General features: G+C 41.3%; 1 protein-coding gene across 1 annotated transcript in view; it reads left to right on the forward strand.

Annotated features, from left to right (window-relative positions):
• Positions 1-21,700, forward strand: part of LOC126416783 (SUMO-activating enzyme subunit 1) — a 55,945-nt gene that overhangs the window by 1,162 nt on the left and 33,083 nt on the right. The window contains exon 2 of the mRNA XM_050084645.1: positions 16,611-16,779. Within this exon, the coding sequence (XP_049940602.1) occupies positions 16,611-16,779 (169 nt within the window). The remainder of the gene's footprint in view (positions 1-16,610; positions 16,780-21,700) is intronic.

The following is a 21,700-nucleotide window of genomic DNA, read 5'->3' on the forward strand; positions in this document are numbered from 1 at the left end:
ACACAATTCGACACATGAACCTTTGTATGGAAGTTGTAAAAGTTTCACGTGCTACATTATGCTAATATTTCTGTTTTACTCAAATTATTAGTGACACTCTTTCTGTTTTCAATAACACAAGCCCTATTAAAATTTAATGTAACCAAATTTCTGTGTAATGGCAATACATTTGATCTAAATAATCAAATTATCATTTTTTTAATTACCAGAGAATACGCTTCTGCCAGCACAACGTATTTACTATATAGTCTATAACATAAGAGAACAAATAGATTAAATTAGGAACATTTCAGTTAATAATTGTTATACAGATATTTTAGTATGCAGTAGGTGTAATTAGCTTTAAACACCTTTTTCAAACACATCTACACTTACACTGAATTCATAATACAGGATGTTTTCTTGCGACTTGACACCAGGTGTTGGTGACTTGGGGACCAGCTGTCTAAATTTTTCAAAACAAATGTCATTTTATCAGCTTTCAGGATTTTATTACTGTGGCCAGAATCTTTCTGGACATAATTTTAATGCCGTCTTCATCATCAGTTTGGATCTGGAATGTGCTAACGTATCGGAACTTTTTTTCTGGTGACAGAGGCCTTTACTAAAACAAACACACCAGACTTAACTTCGGATATACCAGTGCTGTAAATTGACATGGGAGTCACTTGTTTCACTTGTCATCAACCCACGTTCAGAATTCCTAGAATCTGTGGAATCAAAACTTCTTCATAGGTTAATAGTCGTACTATACCGTTACTCGTGATCATATTGGATTACAGAAGCATCCGATTCTTCGACCCATGACGTCATGAATATGGTAAAAATGACCATTCTCAGTATCTCCATTATGGCTCCAATGACGTCACTACATAAACATGACAACAAACACGAAAATACGTATAAATACAACAAAAACATCTCCCTCCAAAAATATAATCAAACTAATGGGACATGTGCAGGAAATAGAGGATTTTAGGGTGGGGACAAGCTAAATATAAAAACACACACCACGATCCAAATCGCACAAAAGACAAAAAACAACACAAAATTCCCACTTCTGCTACACCCACAAAATCCAGATGAATCGGTCACTTCCCTTCACCTACATATCAGCACCTCAGTAGTCATTAGACATCCTGAGAGAGCAGAATGGGGCACTCTGCAGAACTCAACGGACTTCGAACGTGGTCAGGTGATTGGGTGTCATTTGTGTCATATGTCTGTACGCAAGATTTCCACACTCCTAAACATCGTAGATCCACTGTTTCCGATGTGACAGTTAAGTGGAAACTTGAAGGGACACATACAGTACAAAAGCGTGCAGGCCGACTTCATCTGTTCACTGACAAAACCACCGACTGTGGTAGAGAGCCCTAATGTGTAATAGGCAGACATCTATTCAGACCATCACATGGGAATTCCAACTACATCAGGATCCACTGCAAGTACTATGACAGTTAGGCGGGAGGTGAGAAAACTTGTATTTCATGGTCAAGCGGCTGCTCATAAGCCACATATCGCACCAGTAAATGCCAAACAACGCCTCACTTGGTGTAAGGAACCTAAGCATTGGGTGATTGAACAGTGGAAAAACGTTGTGCGGAGTGACGAATCACGGTACACAATATGACGATCCGGTGGCATGGTGTGGGTATGGCGAATGCCTGCTGAATGTCATCTGCCAGCGTCTGTAGTGCCAACAGTAAAATTCGGAGGCTGTGGTGTTATGGTGTGGTCGTGTTTTTCATGGAGGGGGCTTGCATCCCTTGTTTTGTGTGGCACTGTCACAGCACAGGCCTACATTTATGTTTGAAGCACCTTCTTGCTTTCCACTGTTGAAGAGCTACTTGGGGATGGTGATTGCATCTTTCAACAAGATCGAGCACCTGTTCATACTACATGGACTGTGACAAAGTGGTTGGACAATAACATCTGTGTAATGGACTGGCCTGCACAGAATCCTGACCTGAATTCTGTAGAGCACCTTTGAGATGTTTTGCAATGCCGACTTTGTGCCAGGCCTCACCGACCGACATTGATACCTCCCCTCAGTGCAGCACTCCGTGAAGAATGGGCTGGCATTCCCCAAGAAACCTTCCAGCACCTGATTGAATGTATGCCTGCGATAGTGGAAACTGTCATCAAGGCCAACACCATATTGAATTCCAGCATTACCGATGGAGGCCACCACGAACTTGTAAGTCATTTTCAGCCAGGTGTCCGGATGCTTTCGATCACATAGTGTAGCTCAACCGCAAGTGTCGATACCACAAAAAAAAACCTGCAACTACAAAAATTGGAATCAGACCGCAACTATCGATACCACAAAACCAACACCTAAAACAAAATAAATTGGAATCGGACACTCCCTTAACCTATGTAGGCCAACCACAGTTGACGATACCAAAAAACAAACACCTACCACTGCAATAAATAAAACCAAACCCACAACAAATCGAAACCCCCACAAAACATCACAACTCGTGAACAAAAGACCCAAAAAATGACTACTTACCACCAACAAATTCGGGCGCTACACACTAGGTTAGCCACCCCAATCAAACACACACACACACACAGACAAATAAAAATAACTCCCAAACCACCCACAACCCCCCCCCCCCCCCCCCCCCCCAAACTTCACCCCCCACCCTAACCAACAATAATTTGCCAATAGATAATAACCACAATCACACATTACAACTCAAAAACAACTGCAACAAAAAAGATCCTCTGCAACATAATCATAAAACAACTCCCTCCCACCCAACCCACCTAAATCCACAACCTATACTCACAACCTCCCTACACACACACACACACACACACACACACACACACACACACACACACACACACAACCCCCAACTAACCACCCTTGCCTTGTACGTCTTGCTCACTGCCCTCAAAAAAATGCGAAAAATACAATACTCCACAGGGATGCTCTTCTGCCAGCAATACTAATCTAAATGAGATTTGAGGTTAGAAGAGTGCCTCTTCCTCTCCTCCCTATGACTGATGTAACACCCCCCCCCCCACACACACACACACACACACACACACACACACACACACACCTCCAAAAAAATTCGACTATTGAATTGGTACACGCTCCAGTTTTGTAATTTTTGGACTTTAAACTGTGGTTTTCAACTAAATGATCATAACCCCTCTTCCCCAACTCTCTATATGACAAAAAAAGCATCTGACACTTCTGTACTCCCCTCCTCTATACAGGGTGTTACAAAAAGGTATGGCCAAACTTTCAGGAAACATTCCTCACACACAAATAAAGAAAAGATGTTATGTGGACATGTGTCTGGAAACGCTTAATTTCCATGTTAGAGCTCATCTTAGTTTCGTCAGTATGCACTGTACTTCGTCGATTCACCGCCAGTTGGCCCAATTGGAGGAAGGTAATGTTGACTTCGGTGCTTGTGTTGACATGCGACTCATTGCTCTACAGTACTAACATCAAGCACATCAGTATGTAGCATCAACAGGTTAGTGTTCATCACAAACGTGGTTTTGCAGTCAGTGCAATGTTTACAAATGCGGAGTTGGCAGATACCCATTTGATGTATGGATTAGCACGGGGCAATAGCCATGGCGCGGTACGTTTGTATTGAGACGGATTTCCAGAATAAAGGTGTTCCGACAGGAAGAAGTTCAAAGCAATTGATCGTCGTCTTAGGGAGCACGGAACATTCTGGCCTATGACTCGCGACTGGGAAAGATCTAGAATGACGAGGACACCTGCAATGGACGAGGTAATTCTTTGTGCAGTGGACGATAACCCTAATGTCAGCGTCAGAGAACTTGCTGCTGTACAAGGTAACGTTGACCATGTCACTGTATGGAGAGTGCTACGGGAGAACCAGTTGTTTCCGTACCATGTACAGCGTGTGCAGGCACTATCAGCAGCTGATTGGCCTCCACGGGTACACTTCTGCGAATGGTTCATCCAACAATGTGTCTATCCTCATTTCAGTGCAAGTGTTCTCTTTACGGATGAGGCTTCATTCCAACGTGATCAAATTGTAAATTTTCACAATCTACATGTGTGGGCTGACGAGAATCCACACGCAAGTGTGCAATCACATCATCAACACAGATTTTCTGTGAACATTTGGGCAGGCATTGTTGGTGATTGTTCCATAAAAACACGGGAGAACTGCCAGATATCAGTAACTTCCTGCCACGATATTTCGGCGCAGAGTCTTCTGGCCATCTTCAGGTGAATGCCACTGTAGTAGTACTGCCGAGTACGCGCTGAGCTCCGCTATTTAAAGCCTGCTGAGGTGACATTGCGCATGCGCTGCTCAGCGTGCGCGTTCATAATGGCTCTGCACTGCGCCTCGCGCCCTCCACTGTGAAAGCCTGGTGTATCGGTGTCGGGTCGATTTCCATCTTTATGCAGATAACTACGAAGTTTCTCTATAACAGGATTCCAAGCAGAGTTCAGCTGATAACCGCTATCTCGATTGATGAGAGTCTCGTTGTCAGACAATGTTATTTCCACAGATTCATTGATAATCGAGCTCCAAAAGTTTGAAGTATGGGCAAAAATTTTTGTGTCGTCGTAGTTCATGGAATGGTCTGTGGAAATACAATGTTTGGCGATTGCGGACTTGGTGGGTTGGAGAAGGCGAGTATGCCGTTGGTGTTCCACAATGCGTCCCTGCACAGTTCGCGTTGTTTGCCCTATATATGATTTGCCGCATTCACACGGAATTTTGTAAACACCTGGTTTACGCAGGCCCAGATCGTCTTTAACGGATCCCACCAGTGATGAAGTTTTGGAAGGAGGGCGAAAGATGACTCTCACTTGATACTTTCTCAATATTCTGCCTGTCCGTGAAGAAATATTCCCAATAAATGGTAGATAAACAGTCGACCTGAAGGCCTCTTCCTTGTTCCGTCGTTTGTAGGTCTTCATCACTCTGTTCACTTGCCTAGGCGAAAAGCCATTCTTCAAAAATACTTTTTGCAGGTGTTCCAGTTCCGCTTGAAGACTGTCGGCGTCAGAGATAGTATGGGCACGGTGGACCGAGGTTTTGAGAATGCCCATTGTTTTCACTTGAACGATATAGCTAAAACGAAATCCACAATACCGAAAACCAAAACCACACACAATTCAACAAACTAGTATCTTTCATTTCACTTCACCTGTATAGTCCAGCCGAAACAAAGTTCACTGCACCATAAAACGAAAATCCACCCATGTAACTAATATCGAAAACCTAACCTCATCATGTATGTAAAACAAACTACACAATACCTACATATCACAATCCAACATAACTACTAACAACACAACACAGCAATTTTTAAAAAAGTGCATTAACACTAATTTTGATATACAAGAAATGCACTGTTATACACATGAACACCCATAACTCTCAACCAAAGTCATTTAACACACAAATCTAGCAGTCTAGCAAAAGTAAAAATAATATTTCATAAAGCCACTGTCTCAAATAGCCAGTCAAGACTTCTCAAACAAAAAACCCAAATGAATAGAAATTCATTCGTTTTCTCATTGACATTGCCACGTGTTCTGAGATGCAGGAGCTTCAGTCAGTCTCATACTGTCTCCACAAATGTAACACTTCACATATCCTTTCAAAATGATAGAGAGCAGCAATCAGTTGTCATTTCGTTTGTAGCTTTATTAAAGCAGACCCTGATTTCGACTAGTGACTAGCCATTATCAGTGTAGTATTTGAGAGTTTTTATATGCTCGGCTCCCGTTACAGTTCATTCAAGATGGCTAGTACATGAAATCAGGGTCTGATTTAATACAGCTAGAAAGGAAACATCGACTGATCGCTGCTCTCTATCATTTTGAAAGTCACATCACAGTTGCTGAACACCTTAACTTTTCTAACGGAAAGTAATTTGATGACTCTTCACATACTCTAGGTAAACTGGATAACCGTAGGAATTTGTGATCTACATATCATCCCCAATTGTGGCAAGCAAAAATCCAGTCATGAACTTTATTGTCAAATCCATAACTAGCTCAAAACAAAACTTAAAATTAAATCTCCAACCATAAACATCACACGTCACTAATAATTCCATACCTGAAAATGACGCTATTGCCAAAAACTGGCAACATCAAAATAACCCATTAACGGACCACCACGAAATCTTCCAGTAGTATTCTCAAAACAGCAATCAAGAAGTCCAATGAATCACTAACGGCATTCACAAACAACTTTGAAACAAGCTGCCTCCACTAGATCACATCACAAAATACTCCAACATGCCCTCTGCAGACACAATCTGTTTCAAGTAAGCCATATCACAATGACATGACACAACACATTTATCTCACTGGTCAAAGCAGATGTGTGGTAACACAAACTTCAGTTGAGCCAGCACTGCTAGCAAACATTTGCACATATCATTATTTTCAAAAGTATATTTTGTGTGAGATACTTACACATATTTGTATAGTCCTTATATTCTGTAAATAGATCTCTATATATACTTGGCTTATAAAAGGTTTCCATTGTTTTGATGTATAGAGCACGTGGGGTGTCTTCTTACCCAACTACCTTTTGAATGCATACAAGACAAGTTGAAGACATATCCCTATACTTTACTCCCCATATCCCTGATTAATGTTATGAACTGACTGAGAACTACTTCAGGCTCTCAACTTGGCTCATGATGTGGCCACAGGCTCTGATTTGAATCATAATCAAATGATCCAACATCTGAATGTGATTCACAGACTCCATCTACTCGGGGTCTTCCACTGTATTTGGTTAGAAGGTGTTTTCCCTTAGCAGTAGAGGAATAATGTCATAATCCCAATCCCAAGGTCCATTGACAACTACCAACCAATTAGTCTCATCAGTGTTCAGTCTTCCCCCATGAACCATGGACCTTGCCGTTGGTGGGGAGGCTTGCGTGCCTCAGCGATACAGATGGCCGTACTGTAGGTGCAACCACAACGGAGGGGTATCTGTTGAGAGGCCAGACAAACATTTGGTTCCTGAAGAGGGGCAGCAGCCTTTTCAGTAGTTGCAGGGGCAACAGTCTGGATGATTGACTGATCTGGCCTTGTAACATTAACCAAAACGGCCTTGCTGTGCTGGTACTGCGAACGGCTGAAAGCAAGGGGAAACTACAGCCGTAATTTTTCCTGAGGACATGCAGCTGTACTGTATGATTAAATGATGATGGCGTCCTCTTGGGTAAAATATTCCGGAGGTAAAATAGTCCCCCATTCGGATCTCCAGGCGGGGACTACTCAAGAGGACGTCGTTATCAGGAGAAAGAAAACTGGCATTCTACGGATCGGAGCGTGGAATGTCAGATCCCTTAATCGGGCAGGTAGGTTAGAAAATTTAAAAAGGGAAATGGATAGGTTAAAGTTAGATATAGTGGGAATGACACCATCGTATTTTATGTTCCCTCCGTGACTGGAGATTTTGAAGTTCCCTACGGGTTTTTGCTGGTTTTGGTTTGTCAGTTTTTATCCATCGGGTTGTTTTGTGTTAGAGTGGGTGCATCATTCAGTTCCACATGGAAACAAGTGCAGCGTTCTTAGGGCTCCATGCTAAGTATTACACTTTTCTTTATTAGGGGTAGGCTAGTGATCTCTGTAGCATCAGTGATCACTCCAGAGCTGTATGACTGTGACTTCCGCTTTTGGTACAGCCGTCAATCTCTAGCCTCAGCTGAACACCAGCTCCAGGAAACCATCAGAAAGATCTCTGTGTGCATACTATCCCATGGCTTCCAATTTTCTGCCTTGAAGACAATAGGGGTCTTGCATTCCTCTCATTTTACCACAGTTTGTCCCAACTCAGAACTCTAATCGCATACCCAGCTCTTGGACCGTGGTATGCGGTTGTGATTTTTGGGACTTGTCTTTCATAAAAAGTTGAGACGGCTGCCCATATTTGCCATTCTAAAACTAGTTGTATGTGGAAACTTAACCCGCTTTGCTTCCTTGTCCATACCTCTGGGGCATGGGTGATGCTGCTCTAATCCGTATTTACCAGGTCTTGGTGTCATCTCGACAAGACTACAGTTGCCAGGTTTATGGCACAGTAGCACTGTGGACTTTGAAATTATTGAACCCAATACATCACTGTGTAGTAAGACTGACCATTGGCATCTTCTGAACTAGTCCCATAGACAGTCTCATTGTCAAAGCAGGGACTTTATCTCTTCAGTTCTGATGGTACCAACTGTTGTTCAGTTACACAATCATTATACAACGAGCGTCACACTTATCAACATGAATGTTGTATCAGAGGAAAGGCACAATCATGTCTTGCCCATTGCACTATAATCAAGTTTTTCACAGTACATGGTGTAAAAGCATCCAAAATTATGAAAATACTTGTGGCACAGTTCGGAGACGACATCCTGAGAAAGACTCTTAAGTTTGTGCTTGCTAAAAGTAGTTTTTACGAGGACGAGAAACAATTGAGAATGCAGCTCACTGATGTCACCTGAAGACTAGCATGACTGAGGAGCATTGTTAGACAGCTTATCGAAGACAATTTGTGAACAGCAGTTGCTGAGATTGCTGCAGAGGTAGTGCTCAGATGATCATTACTGAGAACCTCAGATGTTGGATAGTGTCCCCAAGGTTGCTGCCTTGTCTTCTCACTACAGAGCAAAAATTTTATTGTCTAGAGGTGTGCAAATGACTACTGACATGCTACCAAACTGAAGGGGAAAATTTTTTTCACCAGATTGTGACTTACAGTGAAACATGGGTGCACCATTACACCCTAGAATTGAAAAAAAGCAGAAAAAGTGGCACTCTCAAAGTGTTTGTGTGCAACAGGCTGCTGTCACAGCTAAAAACACAGATGATGTGACTCACCGAACGAAAGTGCTGGCAGGTCGATAGACACACAAACATACACACAAAATTCAAGCTTTCGCAACAAACTGTTGCCTCATCAGGAAAGAGGGAAAGACGAAAGGATGTGGGTTTTAAGGGAGAGGGTAAGGAGTCATTCCAATCCCGGAAGCGGAAAGACTTACCTTAGGGGGAAAAAAGGACAGATATACACTCGCACACACACACATATCCATCCACACGTACACAGACACAAGCAGACATTTGTAAAGGCAAAGAGTTTGGCCAGAGATGTCAGTCGGGCGGAAGTAAAGAGGCAAAGATGTTGTTGAAAGACAGGTGGGGTATGAGCGGCGGCAAATTGAAATTAGCGGAGATTGAGGCCTGGCGGATAACGAGAAGAGAGGATATACTGAAGGGCAAGTTCCCATCTCCGGAGTTCTGACAGGTTGGTGTTAGTGGGAAGTATCTAGATAACCCAGACGGTGTAACACTGTGCCAAGATGTGCTGGCCGTGCACCAAGGCATGTTTAGCCACAGGGTGATCCTCATTACCAACAAACACTGTCTGCCTGTGTCCATTCATGCGAATGGACAGTTTGTTGCTGGTCATTCCCACATAGAAAGCTTCACAGTGTAGGCAGGTCAGTTGGTAAATCACGTGGGTGCTTTCACACGTGGCTCTGCCTTTGATCGTGTACACCTTCCGAAGGTGGAGGCAAAGGTGCCGGCTGCTTGGGTGGGAGTACCAGGGATGCCAGTGCTGAGGGACACAAAGGCACTGGCCCAGCAGCTGTGGAAGCGCAGACAACAGTCTCACAGGAATAGCCAGTAGCAGGCTTCAGAGAACTGGACCTCAGAGGAGCGGCAGGAGGCAGCGGCATCCACAAGGCAGCTGGGTCCACCCCTGCAGCGGGGATGCCCTACTAGGCTTCGACAGACCTTGATGGAGGAGGCAGCTGCAGCAGACCTACAGCTCTCACTGTAGCACAAAGACAGAACTGATCATGATGACATGCCACCTGCATGTCAGTGGTGCTAATCGTACAGTGGCGGTTGCTGTGGCAGCTATGGACTATGGCCGGAACCCATTTCAGTTGGTGGCCAAACCACCACACCCAGACTGCGGAACCAGGACTGAATTGTGATGAGGGCCTCATCGTCAGATGTTGATTAGATGGCGTGAGCAGGTGGAAGAAGGTGCGGGGTTGGCAACGGTGGAGCATCTCAGCTGCACTTTGAAGCCCCACAGACGTAAATCTGTAGAAACTCTAGAAGCACATGAAGGCGTCTTCTGTAGAAGAGTCCACGACGTATTTCTTCATTTGAACCTCGAATGTGGGGATGAAATGTTCTGCCTCAGATTGGGAATGGAAAGGAGGAGCACTTACATGTTGAATGCTGTACTGGGCACAGAATTCGTGGAAGGTCTGAGAAACAAACTGCAAGCAGTTAGACACAAAGTGCAAACAGTTATCTGTCACAAGTGTATATGTCAATCCTTCAGTAGAAAAGATCTTGGAAAGCACCCGAAACTTAACTGTAGCTGAAACTGAAAGACACTGGACAGTGTATGGAATTTTAGAGAAGGCATTGACAACCAGCAACCAATTAGAATTTAGAAGAGGTCCCACAAAATCAACACTGGTGTGTCCCCATGGATGTTGCGGTGCAGGCCTCAGAGAGAGTGCCGCCCACGACGCCACATGTTGTGTAACACACTGAGAGCAAGACGCATAATGTCACCGTCAGTGCAGGCCAAAACACGTGGTGATGGGCCACGGACTTGGTACATGAGACCCTCCGATATCCATGCTATAGGAGCTGAAACACATCTTGCCATAGGGCAGCTGATGTCACATCCATGGGTGACAGCCTGTCCGTAGCTAAGAGAACACCACCCTCAAACACAAAGGCGGTGATGGAAGACGAAATAGTTCCATAAAGAATCAGAAGCCTTGCCCAGAGCCCTGTCCGTTGAACAATTTTAACAACCTGGTGCAAAACCAGATTGGCAGCAATGGCTGATGATGCAGTCCAGGAGCCTGTAATAGGAAACTTTTCCACTATGCATTGCACCTCAACTTATAAGTGATGACAAAGGTTTTCATTCTGATCAGAAGTACGATGGGACCCTGTTGGAATGCAGGATAGCACATCAACATTGGCTTGCTGCATGTCAGACCAAAAATCTATTTCATAGTTGTAGCAAGACAGAAACAAGACCCAACACTGGAGGCGATATGCTGCTTTGTTTTTCAATGAAGCGTAAGGATTAAACAGTGAATCTAGGTGCTTGTGGTCAGTAATGAGGAGGAACGTAGACCCCTACAAGAACATGAGAAACTTTTGAGAGCGTAGACGATAACAGGAGAGTCCTCTTCAGTTTTGAAGTTGAGTGTAAAAGCGTTTTTGACATATAAGCTATCGGACGTTGGGGACCATCCTCATGTTGAAGTGTGAGAATGGCTCCAGCTCCATGCTGAGAGACGTCTGTAATCAAAACCAGGTGGTGGCCAGGATGAAAAGTGGCTAAACAAGGAGCAGAATGTAATCTAGATTTCAAAAGGGTGGACATGCACTTACAGGCCGGCGTCCACTGAAAAGGAACATTCTTGTGGAGCAACTCGTGGAGGGGATGGACCAATGCTGCTGCACCTGGTATAAACTTGTGATAGTGAGCAATTTTGTACTGGTACTGTCTAAGCTCTTTGACAGTTGTAAGGTGTGGCAGAGCTATGACCGCAGCTACATGATGGGGTAAAGGCTTAACATCATCCCGAGTGACTTTGCTAAGTTGTGTTTCAACCCTGCTGTCTTTCAGCTGTCGGCAACAGGGTGCAGCAGTTACATAAATGCTCTTCTGTGGATGTACCCATCACAACAATGTCATTGAGATATTTGGTGCGCCCTGGAACGGATATCGTCAGTTGTTAAAACATGCTGGGGCACCAGTCATGCCGAATGGGAGGTGCTGATATTGCTGGAACAGGTAGGGCATGTTAAACTCAAAGAGCCATTTAGAATCATCATCCAATGGAACCTGCAAATAGGCTTCAGATAAATAAATCTTAAAGAAAACCTAGCTCCCAGCGAATTTAGCCAATAACTTGCCCGGATGGGGTAAATGGTAGGTATCAATAATAGACTGAGTGTTAACTGAAACTTTAAAGTCGCCGCAGAGATGAAACTAAGTAGCTTTCTTCTTCTCTCTCTTTTTCAACCACGAGGGGGTAGACCACTTACTCGATGTAGTAAGCTGTATTATCTCTAGTAACAACAACTGCTTTCACTTGATCGAGCAATGCCAGTGGAAAAGGGTGCGCACGGAGAAAACCCAGCTGCACCATAGGTTTCAGGATAATTTGGGTTGCAAAACTAGTGGCACAACTAAAACTATCCGAGAAGACAGATAGGAAGTCAGAACACAGAGAATCTAACTGTTGGTAACAACCTGGTCGGAAAAGAGGTGCACCATTTCTGAAATAGAAAAACCAAAGGCATTGAAAGCATCCAGACTGAGAAGATTTGCTGTGTCCGCATTATCCACCACCAAAAAAGTAAAGGAACGAACTACAACTTTATAAATATTGGTAGCTGTAAATTGCTCCAAAATTGGAATATACTGCTTGTTGCAACTTATCAAACATCAAGTAACCGGAGTCAATGCCGGAGATCCCAAATCCAAATAAGTTTGTGATTTTAGTAAAGTTACAGCTGCACTCTTGTCCACTTGTAGTCTGATCACTTTGTCTGTCACTTGCACTTCAATAAACAGTTTGTTGTGAGTCCTAATACTGGAGACACACAGCTGGCATCTGTGTTCATGTCTGCAGGAGGGGGCAGGTAGCAACACACAGACGCTGTATGTCCTTTTTCCTACAGTTGTTGCAAATAGGCTGGCACGTAGAGCATGTAGCTCTTTCATGTTGCACAAAATAATAGAGGCAAAATAGGAGTGCAAAGTACTACTGTTGTAGTTAGCTTCAGTAACAAACTGAGACCATGGAGTTCAGCCACCCTAGTCCAACATGACTGACAGGGCTGTTTATGACAAGGATGGAACTCAAAACGTGCCGTAGTGATATGCGTGCATTTGCGGTGATAATTAGACAACAACTTACACGTTTTGTTGAACAAAAGTAATGCTGATTCCCAGAGCAGGCTAACTACCACGACAGCTGGAAAATCTGACAGGAAATCCAAGAAAGAAACAAAGCCTTATAGAAGTTAGCATCAGTGACACCTAAAGTGAGGAAGTGTTGCCAAAGCTGCTAGTCATAAGCTTCCTAGTCTTTGACCGCATTGTTATAAGGGAGAAAGGATGGCAGGTATGCCGACTGCATTGTCTACCTGGTCGACATATTTGTAATAGCAACCCTAAGAGCCTGTCTCTGCTCGAAGAGGAACTTGTACTGCCTCGATAGACACGAGATCCAAAGGAACAACCAAAGAAACCAAGCACATGGAAATGAACACCACACTCATCGCCAGTTGAATCGCAATGTACGACAAGAAATAGTGTGGCCACCAATGACAAGAATTTATTAATCCACATTCAAGTACACACAAGCATAGACACAATACAAAGCAGTAGGACACAAAGGAATTACAGACATGGGCTGCGAGTGGGCATTGGTTGAAATCAATGAGGAAAGTTGAAAATTTTTGCCAGGCGCGGATTCAAACCCGGGTCTCCTGCTTATTAGGCAGATGCTCTGACCACGGAGCCATCCAGGCACAGTGGTCATTGCAGTTGCACAGACTATCCCTAGCACACCTCCCACGTCAGACTCAAATTCTCAACTTAACCCAAATTCTCAACTTATCCACACACTAATAATATAGTGCCCCTTGCCCATTACCCTAATTCCTCGAGGCATTTCACCAATACCCCTTCAGAGAGGTCCAAAAGAACAGACATCACATATATACAAAGCAGTGGAATATATCTGAGGACGAGCGCCTTCCACTCTGTCCTTATATAGGGAAGAGGTCCGATATACAGTGCACCGGGTGCCATGCCGTATGCATAAGTTGCTGGCAGCCTCTGGTGGTCAGCCTGTGCAGTTGCCGATGGCAGAGTGTTTGAATCTAGTGCACCATATCCAAGTATGACATACAGGATTATAGTTGGATGTCTGGTTTAACTGTTGGAAAAAACTTTGTATCTGGTTAAAATGTCCAGTCTGACTGGTTGTAAAACAAGAGATTTTGCTTTTCCTTTAAAAGTTATTTCTTTCTTACAGTAAAAAATGTTTTGGTAGAAGATATTGTCTTCAACTGAGAAGAACATACACAAGAAGAATTTGGCAACGGGAATTGTGGGGCATTTAAGGTTGAGTAACAGGTACTTGTTATTCAACCTTAAATACGGAATTGTTCTACTAAGAAGTAACAGAAGAACCCATAAATAATTGTGACATACTCTTGACAGAATATTACACACCATTCTAAGAACATTATCATGAATGCAGTTATAATCGGCATTGCAACTGTTACTGATGTGTAGAGTTTTGAGAGACGTTGTTGTGGTCTTCAGTCCTGAGACTGGTTTGATGCAGCTCTCCATGCTACTCTATCCTGTGCAAGCCTCTTCATCTCCCAGTACCTACTGCAACCTACATCCTTCTGAATCAGCTTAGTGTATTCATCTCTTGGTCACCCTCCACACTGCCCTCCAATACTAAATTGGTGATCTCTTGATGCCTCAGAACATGTCCTACCAGTCGATCCCTTCTTCTAGTCAAGTTGTGCCACAAACTCCTCTTCTCCCCAATTCTGTTCAATACCTCCTCATTAGTTAATGTGATCTAATCTTCAGCATTCTTCTGTAGCACCACATTTCGAAAGCTTCTATTCTCTTCTTGTCCAAACTATTTATTGTCCATTTTTCACTTCCATACGTGGTTACACTCCATACAAATACTTTCAGAAAAGACTTCATGACACTTAAATCTACACTCGATGTTAACAAATTTCTCTTCTTCAGAAACGCTTTCCTTGCCATTGCCAGTCTACATTTTATATCCTCTCTACTTCAACCATCATCAGTTATTTTGCTCTCCAAATAGCAAAACTCCTTTACTACTTTAAGTGCCTCATTTCCTAATCTAATTCCATCAGCATCACCCAACTCAATTCGACTAAATTCCATTATCCTCGTTTTGAGACGTAAATATATTAAATTGTCTCACCTCTTCAGTGTGCTGATACCTCAGAAATAATATCGATCAGATTTTCCATTTGTGCATATAAGATGTCAGTAGCTGCTTTAAAAGTAATTTATTCATGCTGGTACTGTGTATACACTACTGAAATGTTGTTTCATCAGTGATAGGATTTTTTTCATCTGTTTCTTGCTTACAATGTGGACATTACGTCTGCCATATCTGTTTCTCTAGAATTTTTCTCTTGCTCACTGGTGCTGTACATAAAAAGTGAAGTAAAGTGGGAGATCACAAACCGTGAGCAATGAAACACAACAACCCAACCGTGAACCACAGCTCTTCCAGTCCTGTTGCTTGCATTATGCTAGAAATTTGGTGACTTCAGCTGTTAAATATTTTGTTATATAAAATAAAAATTGTATCCACTGTGCTGTGTTTTATTGTTTTTCTTTTTGTCTGTTTAGTATTGATTTCGAAGCTCTATGGTTTCATTTTCAGGCCCTTTAGCTCTGAAATTGATGTCGCACACTATCACAAGTATATTTGGTTGCTGTAATTGCAGTAGTGTAGTTAATACACAACTAGCTAGCCTACTGGCTTATTGTGTATTAACCACATCACTGAATTACATTAACAGGGTGTACATGTGAGTCATCAATTATTGAGTAAAAGGTCTAAAGATGAAGACATAGAACTTTGAAAGCCAGTAGTAAACAGACAAAAAATAATAATAATAATAAAAGCGAGCACAGTGAAGACAAAGTAGTATCATAATAGTTGTCGTTTTCTATAATAAAATAGATTATCCTGTTTTTTACTGTCTATCGTCAGTTAATATAATATGCAAGATAGTAAATCCTAAGTTCTTCAGTGTGTATTATTGGGAAATGTTAACAGGAAAAAACTTGCTTGTTCATATAAGTACCATAACGATTTTGAACGTTGGCCACTAACCACTAATTTATAGTGGATATTTTCAGACGTTGTCTATATATGAAATATTTTTGGTAACTCTTCATGGAGGCAACAAAAAAACATCATTGTGGAAAAGAAAGTAATTAGAATTATGCGTACAGTTCAAAAATTTATATCTTGTACGCATTGGTTCAAGCATTTGGGAACACTAACCATAGCATCCAAGTAAATTTATCTACCAGTAGAAATTTTTATCAACAATCCAGTTAATAAATCAGTACTACCCTGTTGTGAATCCATGTGTGGCACACAAAGATGTGAACTACATAAGACTCTGATAATCTACTAATAAAAATAAAATGTCTGACAGGCAGAAACAGCATTTTCGGGCACAGATGAAAGTTACTCTTCATGCCCAGTTCTTTTATACCATAGAGAAATTCTGGGCTGGAAACAAGTCAATTGTGAACCGGAAAATGGCTAATGTCTTGCCATACTAATAAATTGTTTTTCCTCACCCATACATCCTCTCCCACCCTCACCCCCAACATACATGCAGCATTCGACCAATGATTATTAGATTGTTGGATGTTTTCAAAAATTTTCATTAAATTTTATGTAGTGTATGTTTCTGTGGTCTTATCCCTAGTGCTGTTAATTTTTAATTGCATTTAACTTTACAGGTTAAGAAATGCGAAGGTACTGCTGATTGGTCTGAGGGGATTTGGTGCAGAAGTGTGCAAAAACGTGGTTCTAGCAGGTGTTCGCTCCATTACGTTGCTGGACGATGGCAATCTCGCAGAAGATGAGTGGGCACAATTTTTGGCACCCAGAGATGCTGTCGGGAAGAACGTAAGTCTATCTTCTTAATCTTGTCAGAACACATTTTTGCATTTGTTTGTGTTTTTTCTTGATGATTTGGTTATCTATGTTCCTAGGGTGTTAATTTCCAGCCTTACTGTAATCTTTTGAGATATAGATTGTGTGCTCGTCACCAGTTCTCTAATTATTATGACAGACTACATGCCTTTTTATGTCGTGTTGTATGTATGCAGAAGAGAGAAAATGGTAAGAGTGTACACAAGAGAGAGTGCTACACCAGTTCCTGTATAGAAATTTTCAGTAGGGATGACTGTGTCACTCTTAGGATTAAGTGTGTTTGTTTTTTCTTTTCTGTTAGCATGGAAGTAGGATTGCTCTGAAAGCTTAGCAACATTTTTCTGTCTTGTTTATATGCCTTTCGGCCAATCAATGCCTCAGCCATAAGGTGAGTTGTTACCTTTAAATCATCCTATATTGCATTCCACCATGGACTTTTTACTGCAATATTGACTCCCGGGGTAAGAGAGATCACAATAACTTTTATTTTCTTTCTGAGTCACTGGAAGTAATATTCTGAAGTCATATTTTTAACAGTACTTTTGCTCATTCTGTCCTAAATTTCTCGTCAGATGTCACATAAGTTGTGTCAACAATGGCCTTAATGTACTCTCCTTGCTGGACATTTGTAGCAGTGACTGTACAGTTTTCATTGAAGTGGTAATGTTTCAGTTGCTGAGTTGATTGATTGAACTAGACCCACAGCCTCAAAAACAATACTAGATGAAAAAAGAATATCATTAGTCTTCTCTAAAGTTTGTTTCTCAGATGGGTATATTGTAATGGACTTTTGTTTATTTGCCAAATAATATAAAATATTTGATGGAGAGCAAAGCAAATGTAAAAAATAAATAGTTTCTTTTGGATAGCTTTCGCTTTTCCACAGATGAACTTCTAATTAAATTTAATAAACTTTATAGTGTATAAGTCAAAAGTATTCGCTTTAATAATTAAATTTAGTTTCCTGATTCCAGTAGTGTGTAATGTGAATTATTTGTGGTGTGAACTCAACAACATACTGCAGAGGTCTGTTCAGGGAACTGGGGATACTAAGTATTGCTTCCCAATATATTTATTCCTTAATGAAATTTATCATAAATATCATAGAATCAATACTAGAAATAAGGATAATCTTCACAAAGATTTAACGTCACAATACATTTATTGATGAACTATGTGATGTCTACATTATTAATAATATCAGGTAACGAGTGTGTTACATATAGCCTCACTTTTGCATATTTTCCATGCAGTAATGTGATCAGTGTAAAGAGGTGTTGTAAGGTGATTTTCTGTCTGATGATGTGTGACTGCAATAGCCTAAGAATTTTCATATCCACCTCATTGTACTGTAGATGTACATGTTTTGTGGCAAGCTTTATTATTATCTCTTAAGTGAAAACGCGTTTAAGATTCTTTATTTATACCACATTTTTATGACTTTTCATGTGAAAGTATCATCAACATATCCCCTTTAGGTAAATATGTACTGTGTATTCTCGTTTCATGACCTCTTCTACATCCTGGAGCATCTTCTCGCTATAGATACATGGAACAAAAAGTACATCTAATTTTCATATCTCTACAGATGCACACAAAACATTGTACAAGTGTATGATGCACGAAAATACTACAGACTTGCCACAAAGTTCACAATCTTTTATCTTCTACAAAAGTGTGAGATAACTGGGGTTCACCTCCTGTAGTTCAAAGAACTGCGAGAACAGACAAGGTGATATGATAACAGTCCAAATAACAATAATAACTGAGAGAGAAATCCAGACACAATAGGGAAAACAACATAGGGGCAAATAAACTCAGCAAATCAAACAGCTATATAGGTTGCAGGGCTTAGCTACAGGAAATGCCATGTTCTAATAGCGAGAAGTACATGAAGTGTGTGTGTTTAGTTGATCAATGAAAGATACATAATATAGTTGCTGAGATCACTTATTTAGTAAATTAAGATTTGTACCTGTTAATCAGTTTCGAATAACCATACTCTTGTTCTTCTCAGTGGACTTCAGTGCTAGAGGCTGAAAGGAAGCTGTACGCTTGTCAAATCTATGTGCTGACCAAGAAAATTTCTTCTTTTAATACCAACATGTTAATGCTTATTCAAAGAACCAGAAATGAAGAGGGGCAAATAGCATTAGAAGCAAATGATACATTGGTTACAGATGTGGACAGTGTTACAAAACTAACTTTTCATAACTGTTAAGAAAATATGGGGTTGTCAGGTTCAGTAGATGCTGCCATGGAGTACCTCAGTTGAAACAGTACACATAACTTCACTAACATGAATATGACACTCACTACCCAAGCAGAAGTAATGTCCACCGTAAAATGGTTAAAATCAGAACATTGTAGTGCTTATTATAAAATATGAACAAAGTTAATTAAAGAGTGTGCTTCTGGGTTTAGTAACATATTAAGCTCTCTGTGTAACCATTTGTTTATGAGTGGAACATTTGAAAGGTTGAAATATGCTGAATTTAAGCCTTTTTTAAAGAAAGGAGATAAAGAAATACCATCAAATTTCTGTCCAATTTTACTTTTGCCAGCATTCTCAAAAATTTTAGAAAAGGCAATATACAATCAGTTTCTTAACCATCTGACGACAAATAGTATATTGTCCAAGTCTCAGTTCAGATTTTTAAAGAGTTCTGATAATTGAGAAGGCTATCTACACATACACTGAAAATGTATTAATTTATTAAACAATGAAAACTCCAGGTAGGAATATCAACAGTGTAGGAAAAGATAGATTGCTCCTTACACTTACCATAAAGAAGAAATGTTAAGTTGCAGTGAGGCACAATTGAAAGACAGAGGCTTTCATCAGCAAAAGAGAAACACACGCCATTCATACACACATCTCTCGCACACAACTGCCAATTCTGGCAACTAGGGCCAGAATGCCACTGGAGCTGAGCATCTCTGTGTCTCATTCGTGCTTACTGACTGGGCCTGTAATGAAATGTGTTGCTCTCCTTTGTATCTTCTCTGTTTCCTCTCTCTGACCTATCTGATACAGATCCCATACTGACAAGCAAAATTCAGGTATTGGCTGAACAAGTGTTTTATAAGCTACTTCCTTTGTTGATGGATTACATTTCCTGAGGATTCTTCCAGTGAATCTTAGTCGGGCATCTGCCTTACCTGTGATTAATTTTATCTGGCCGCCCTTTCAAATTGTTACATATGTGAATTCCTAGATGTTTTGTGGAAGCAACTTTGTATGTTGTTTGTAATTGTACAATACAGTCTTTCTGCTATATATTCACAATCCATTACATTTATTTACATTAAGGGACAATTGCCACTCCACACACGAAGTGTCGGTTCAGTGCAGGTCTTCTGCGTTTAACTACGATTTTCTAGCGTTGTGACTTATCTGAATACGAGAGAATCATCTGTGAAAAGCTTCATGAAACTTCTGACGTTACCTACTTGGATCTTTTATCTATATATTGTCAAAAGTAATGGTTGTATAAGTGTCCCCTGGGTACACCCAAAGTTACTTTTACATCTCCATTCAGAATGACATGCTGTGTTGTATTTGCTAGAAACTGTTCAACCCAATCACAAAGTTGGCTTGATATTCTGTACACTTACATATTGTTTGTTAGGCAGCAGTGTAAAATGATATGGAGTGCCTTCTGGAAGTCGAGCAACACAGCACATACCTGGGCACCTGTAACTAACGCTTTCTGGGTCTCTTGGACAAATGGAGTGAGCTGAGTTTCACATGATCGTTGAGTTCGGAGGTTTTCGCTCTCCGGAAATGTCATAACATGTTAGCAGAAAAAATGCTTGAAAATTCTACAACAGACTGACATCGGATCAATCTGGGCACAGAAATGCCAGATGTCCCTTCTTGTTGCAAATTTATCTTTTTGCATTATGGTGCATGTGACCTCTTACCCTTGGAGCACGATTTGCGTCATTTTTGGGGCAATGTTTACTACCACTAGTCAGGGTTAGATACGATGGTGCAGTGGAGGAGTGGCCTGTTGTTGGAGCTACATGTACTAAATAGGGTCAATGGTGACAGCTCTGTTCTGAGCTTTGGGCAGCTACCAATGTATGTGGATTGCTTATCATTAGCTATACTACCAATCTGTTCACTATAGGGCAGTCTTTTGCAAACTGCTATCTAGTTTGTAGGTTATTGGTACTGTTGGATGATAAGCTACTACCATTGATGATTGGTGCACCTAAAATTGGTTAGTAAGTTTGCCTACTTTGCTTTGTCATCGAACACTTGTTGTTTCAATGAGGCTACTTCAAGTGATTGCTCTGTATGAGCAACATCGTGGAGTATTGCGTCTGATTTGGTAAGAGCTTTAGACTGAACTTCTTAGCTGGGAATGAGATGAATGTCATCATCTCTAGTTAATGAATCTGAGTATAAGACAATACTGTGCTAGCACACAAAATTTCACCGTTGGTGAAGACCTCGGAGGTCGTCGGTGACCCGGGGTGTGTATGTTTGACTGACCTTCTTAGGAAAATGACTAAAATGCATATGAGGTGCCACAATCTGATTTTGCCAATCAAAAATATCCTTGAAGCCTATGTTACCAAGATTAGAGAATGGTCATAATTTTTGCACTGAATTGTATAACTTACTGGAAGACGACAATAACAACATGTGCTTAGAGGTGGGATCAGCCACGCAATTAACCTCTTCGTAGAGTATATAGAGGCATAAATTCGTTTCTCATGATTACATGGACTTGTCAGAACTGTTGAGCGACATTGGTGGAGGAGAGGATGTTGCAGCCTGTCATACCACTAGCTATTGCGATAATGCCAGTTGTTGTTCCATATGCTGATGCAGAAATGTTGTTGCAGCTGATGTCACCCTGCACATTGTGCTAATGTCTTA

The sequence above is a fragment of the Schistocerca serialis genome, chromosome 8 (assembly GCF_023864345.2).
Source record: "Schistocerca serialis cubense isolate TAMUIC-IGC-003099 chromosome 8, iqSchSeri2.2, whole genome shotgun sequence".
In the NCBI taxonomy this organism is placed as follows: domain Eukaryota; kingdom Metazoa; phylum Arthropoda; class Insecta; order Orthoptera; family Acrididae; genus Schistocerca; species Schistocerca serialis.